Genomic DNA, 5,974 nt, shown 5'->3' on the forward strand with positions numbered 1-5,974 from the left:
CATTTGTGATCTGTTTACCCAATCTATTACAACTTTATCCCGCCCCCTTCCAATTTTTGGCACCGTTACCCAAAAGGGATTGACAACCCCTTTAACACGCCGGGTTGCGATTATTTGTTATTTGTGTGCAGAAGCTGTTTATGTTATGTTGCGTGGTTCTTCTACTGGTTCGATAACCTTGGTCTCCTCACTGAAGGGAAATACCTACCATTGATGTGCTGCATCATCCCTTCCTGTTTGAGGAAATAGCAACGGAGTTCAAGCAAACATCAACTGTCTACTACAACAATGTTTGTCTGACTCCGACCGCGCGGGGGGGGGGGGGATGATGGCGGCACGCCTTCGGCTCGCTCCAGTGCTTATAGTCATCACTAGGTGGTCTATGGATCTGGATGCAAATTTTACTTCTCGTGTTTTTTGTACTATCTTGACAGTTGATGAATAGATTGAAAGTTTTCTCGCAAAAACAACAACACCACATTTCAAATAAGCTGCTGTTTCATAAGTTCTTCAAAACCATTTAAGTAACACAGACTCGAATTCAAGCGAAACAAGTGGATGTGTGCTTCAAATCAAATTCATATTCATACGAGATCTTGTTGGAGCGCTGTGCACAGTACAGATTTACAGAAAAGCCCCAAACGGGCCAAACCCTCTTCACCCTCCCACACGCACCACCATGCGGCCTACGCCGCCTCCCCCCATCGCCGTGATTCCATGACCGCCGCCGCGCCGTCTCCTCCTCTGAAGCTAACCTCCGCCACCGCCTTCTCCGATGCCTCCCCATCTCCTCCTACACAGCCTCCTCCAGCTCAGGGTCCCACCTCGCCACCCCCTCCTCCGCCTCCTCCACTCCTACAACCCCATTGACCGACCGCCGCCGCTGGACCAGCCCCTGCACGATGCTGAGCTTTGGATCGCCAAGGCGCTCGCGACTGCTGCCTTACTCCTGCCACACTACCTCCCGGCATTCCGCCGCCTCGCGCCCTCCCAGGTCGCCGCCGCCGCCGCGCTCCGCCACGCGCCGTGCGCCTCCTCGACGCTCCACCTCTTCTCTGCGCTGCATTCCCCCCACTCCCAGCTCGCCATCCCCCCGTCCGCTCATTCCTACCGCTACGTCATCTCGTTGATGTGCCAGTCCGGCCGCCACACTGATGCCCTCCAACTGTTCGACCAAATGACGGACCAGTCTGGTTACTTTCCCAATGCTCGTTTTCTCTCTTTCCTGTCCGGTTCCTGCGCCACCGCAGGCCTTCTTGATGCCGCTGCAGCATTGCTCTCAAAGGCATCCCAATTTGGTTGTTCCATTGAAGCGTATGCATATAACAAGCTCCTGGGTTTGTTCATTGGCCGTGGCCGGGTGCAGGACGCTGTGGTGTTGTTTGAGGGGTGGATCCAGGGGAGAGTATATTCTCCCGACGTGTGGAGCTTCAATGTCGTCATCAAGGGGGTTTGCAAGGTGGGGGATGTTCAAAAGGCGCTCGAGTTGGTCGAAAGAATGGATGAGTTTTGTTGCTTGCCAGATACTGTCACACATAATATTCTTGTGAATGGGCTATGCAGGGCAAAGGAGGTGAGTAAGGGTCGTGAGGTGTTGAGGAGGCTTCAGAGAGATGGTGTTTGCAAGCCCAATGTAGTGACATACACCTCAGTAATCTCAGGTTACTGTAAGGCTGGCAGGATGGAGGATGCAATGGCAGTATACGGTGACATGGTTGCGTGTGGGACATCACCCAATGTTGTCACATACAATGTGCTAATCAATGGATATGGCAAGGCTGGGAATATGGGGTCTGCGGTGGCAGTGTATCAGCAAATGATACTTCGTCGCTGCCTTCCTGATGTTGTGACATTTAGCTCATTGATTGATGGATATTGTCGGTGCGGACAGCTTGATGATGCGATGAAGATTTGGACTGAGATGTCTCAGTATCATATTCAACCAAATGCACACACGTTCTGTATCATAATACACACATTTTGTAAGCAGAACAGATCAGGGGAAGCACTTCATTTTTTGAAAAAAATGAACATGAGAACAGACATTGCACCACAAGCGTTTATATATAACCCTGTGATTGATGTACTGTGCAAGGGTGGAAAGGTGGACGAAGCAAACATGATTCTAATGGAGATGGAAGAGAAAGGATGTCATCCCGACAAGTATACATATACTATTTTGATAATTGGGCACTGCATGAAGGGTAGGATAGCAGAAGCCATCACATTTTTCCATAAAATGGTAGAGACTGGGTGTACCCCTGACAGTATAGTAGTCAATTCTTTTATTAGCTGCCTTTTAAAGTCTGGGATGCCTGGTGAGGTGGATCATATAATGCGTATTGCAGCAGGGGGTGCTTCATCGAGTTGGAAAGATCCTTCTCCTGTAACCCAAAGCGTAGACATTTCAGTAGCTGTATAGCTGAATGATACAATGGAGAATGTAAGAAACAGCATCTTGACTGTTTTCGGTGCGAATTACGGGGCATCTGGCGCTTGTCCAAATAAGAAGAACAAGCTCTGGTGAGTCTTTGTTTTGAATCAAAGGCCTCTTGCATCAACTATACTAACTACTACATTTTGCACATTTGAACTATTTCCATACAAACTCGTATAACTTAATAATTATCATGTTAAGTCTCCAAAATGTGTTTGATTTAATAGGTTGAGTGGCCTGTTTAATGTTTACTTCACATTTTAGTTCAGCATAGATATATAGCAGCGTTAATCAGTGGTGGTGATTGTGATTAATAGTCTGTTCGAGTCCGTAGAAACGGTGAGCAATATTTTACTGCACACACGCTAATCTTATTCTATAGACATTAGAGACCTGACTTGCGAAATTCATGATTTTTATATACATGTCTGTCATGTGAACTGTACTGCACTTGTATTCGATTGAAACATGATTGAATATGAAGGCATTATACTGACTTTTTATTTTTATACTAGTGGTTTTGCAGAACACTCCGTCGAAAAGAACTCAAATGTAACCATTGACATCTTGGTTACACCAAGGGTATGGAACTATTGAGAGACTAATCCAAAATTTCGTGCTAGAAAGAAAAGGACAAGCAGCTTGGTGCTCCGTGTATGCGTTGAAGTGATTCGATGAATTCCATAAAGGGAAGCAAATGGTGGAGCTGTAATTTCAAGGGGCCTGCTGATCAGCTGCAGTAGTGCTACATCACTTGCTCAATGGACCCTTGACACACTCCTCAACACCTCATGTATGATTTGTCGACTCCCTGGTAGATGATAAGATCATCCAGTCACTTGAACCTACCTGTCAAGAACCTGCTTCGTTTTGGAGGAGCTGTTACCTAAATGAGGGGGAATCAGCAGTTGAAGAACACGATGGAAGTAATTTACCCTCTAGCAGAGGTACTTAACTTGTATTGTGCCTTGTTCATTGTTCACTCCAGTACAGAAAATATTTTAGGAAAGGGTAGTTGATCATTTCAACTGTCATGCACATTGTGCGCTTTTTTCCTACAACCATGCCTACAGAATAACAAGTCTGAGCATACAGTTTTGACAGTTACACCTTCTTTCTTTTTTGAGCAAGTTACCCCTTCTGCTGTGATGCTTGTTATGTTGTTTCTTAAACATATTTGTTACTTAGTACTAGCAACTTTCTAGTTTTTGCAACATAAGGTATGGCATGTTGAGGCGCGTACCAGCCTGGCTTAGAAGTCTCATAAACTGAGTACCAGAAAAGCTAACGCGGGTTTAACTATTTTAATGAAAACATTGTGTTTATCTGCTAAAACTTTGCAAAACACCTTGTTTCGTAGGACGTCAGTGTTAAGATCATGATATCATGCTAATTATGCATAATATGCTCCATTGAGCCAAGTTCAATGGGTAGATACTTCGTTATTCGGTGACCTGTTATTTCAATACATAGAGTAGTCAATATAGATTCATAAAGCTGTCTCAGGAATGTTATGTGCGCCTGTGTCTTTGTGTGCTCCTTTTGCTTTGTTGTGTGTACCACTGTTTGTCAAAGAAATAATTGAGCAGCACACACGTTAAGCTCATATAATAAACTCTTGGCACTACTACATCATCAATTAATCACTCGCTAACTTCTGAAAACTGGCTAAATCTAATATACAGTGTAGCTGAGCTGATAGCCTGATACAGTGGGATGTTGTCACTTTCCAGTGGACATACATTCGTTTGACCTCTACTTCAAAATTAAAGTAGGTGCTGTAAGTGAGCAAATTCACCCATTCATTTTATTAACACCTGGTGGATTCTCCATGAATGTTGTCAAGAACTGCCATCACCCCAATGATAAAAGCCTGGTCACATCCTGACTGCACTGTCACGTGGTAGAAGTCATTACTTTCTATCAGCTCTTTCTTCCCCATCTACAGTTTGAAGAATATATTTGTTAGATCTCTATCTTTTTTGTAATGCACATATGCTTGTCGCATGCACTGAAATTCTTATACATTTTACCAGACACACTTGCACAGACATGTAGAACAACAATCAAACAAAATCACTGGAAATAGTCAAACAACATTCCTTTACTAAGTAACCAACATTTCACTTTAGATAGCATATATATTTGTTCTTCCCTGATGTCATGGAATAATTCTTGTTAATTATAATCCATGCCAGAATGATATGCATGTACTCAGTAATTTTGTGATAACACAGTAGAACTCTACAAATGGGTTCAGTCCTTGGATGGATCAACCGTTGGTGTGTCGCACCCACACACGCATGTGTCTTATGTGGTAATCCGTGTGTCTGGCGGTCCATGAGGTAGAGGATGAACTGTGAATTTACCTAAGCAACCTTGGCTCTAGATCAAGCTTGTGTTTCAGTAGGATGTGCATCTAGTAACTTTGTGATCTAAAGAAGAAGATACACATCTAGTAACTTTGTGATAACACAAATATATCTTACAAAATAAATATAACTTGCTGAAAAAGCACATGTAGAAACTTTTTCTTGCAGGGGATTATGAAGGTATGTGTGGCATGCCTGCACTACTATTTTGCTGGTACAATCAATCATTGTGCAGTATCTATCTGCAAAAGATATGTATGTTCTTCTGGCATGCATGGAAATTCTTATAAACTTTACTAGACACACTTGCATAGACATTTATAATAACAGTTGAACCGGTATGGCTCAAGCCCATCTCAAGCTTTGTCACTTAGGGCCCTGACCTAGAAGGGGGCATCCAGTCCTCCAGTTTCTGTGCAAGCCGCCACACACACACATAACTCGCGCGGGCAACCAGACAAGAGAGCTCGAGCTGTCTGAAGGTACTGCTCTCCCTCTCGATCTCAACAATAACAATCAAGCAAAACCACTGGAAATAAACACCATCCCTTTACCAACATGGCAACATCTCACTTTAGGATAGCCTTTGCTTATCCTTTCCCGTGTTGTCATGGAGTAATTCTGTTAATTATGACTCATGGGGAATCTGTAGTTCACAACTAACTTGGCCATATGAAGCAAATATATGCACATGCTTTGTAATTTAGTGACATGACACAAAGGAACTCTACAAAAGAAATACAATTCACTACAATTACATATGTAGAATGTATTGCTTGCAGAAGAATTATCAAGGTATGGATGGCATACCTGCGCCACTATTTTTCCAGTGCAATCAATTATTGTGCAGTTCCTATCTGCAAAAGATCCACAGATCTCGAAATCCCAATTATTGCAGTGCCTCTTTGGTTCAATGTGAATTCTAACCGGTGCACCTTTTGCTATGCATGATTTGGGATCAGTTAGGCTAAAGACCAACTTGTTTTTCCCTTGGTAATCCATTGAGTACCCATTCCATTTGTTCCGCGTGCTTAGAGCCTGTACAATTCCTCCCTGTAATGGAGCACACAGAGAGTTTCATTCTGGTGATATTCAAAGAAATATAGGGTATACGGACATGAGCGAGAGATCATTTGTGTTTATCTTGGCTGTCAACAGTTAAGTT

At 43.5% G+C, this 5,974-nt stretch overlaps 1 protein-coding gene across 5 annotated transcripts in view; it reads left to right on the top strand.

Moving 5' to 3' along the window:
- Window positions 1-641: 641 nt before the first annotated feature.
- LOC119364408 (pentatricopeptide repeat-containing protein At3g53700, chloroplastic-like) overlaps window positions 642-5,974 on the top strand; it is an 8,503-nt gene continuing 3,170 nt past the window's right edge. For 3 of the 5 annotated variants that reach the window (XR_005174920.1, XR_005174921.1, XR_005174922.1), the window contains exons 1-2: window positions 642-2,523; window positions 2,953-3,384. Coding sequence is in view for 1 of the 5 variants with exons in the window: in XM_037629886.1 (XP_037485783.1) it covers window positions 776-1,459; window positions 1,564-1,581 (702 nt within the window). In the remaining 4 variants the exon portion in view is untranslated. Of the gene's footprint in view, window positions 2,524-2,952; window positions 3,541-5,974 lie in introns of those variants that run through there. The other 2 variants (XR_005174919.1, XM_037629886.1) reach the window with 2 other exon arrangements.

The sequence above is a fragment of the Triticum dicoccoides genome, chromosome 2B (assembly GCF_002162155.2).
Source record: "Triticum dicoccoides isolate Atlit2015 ecotype Zavitan chromosome 2B, WEW_v2.0, whole genome shotgun sequence".
NCBI lineage: Eukaryota > Viridiplantae > Streptophyta > Magnoliopsida > Poales > Poaceae > Triticum > Triticum dicoccoides.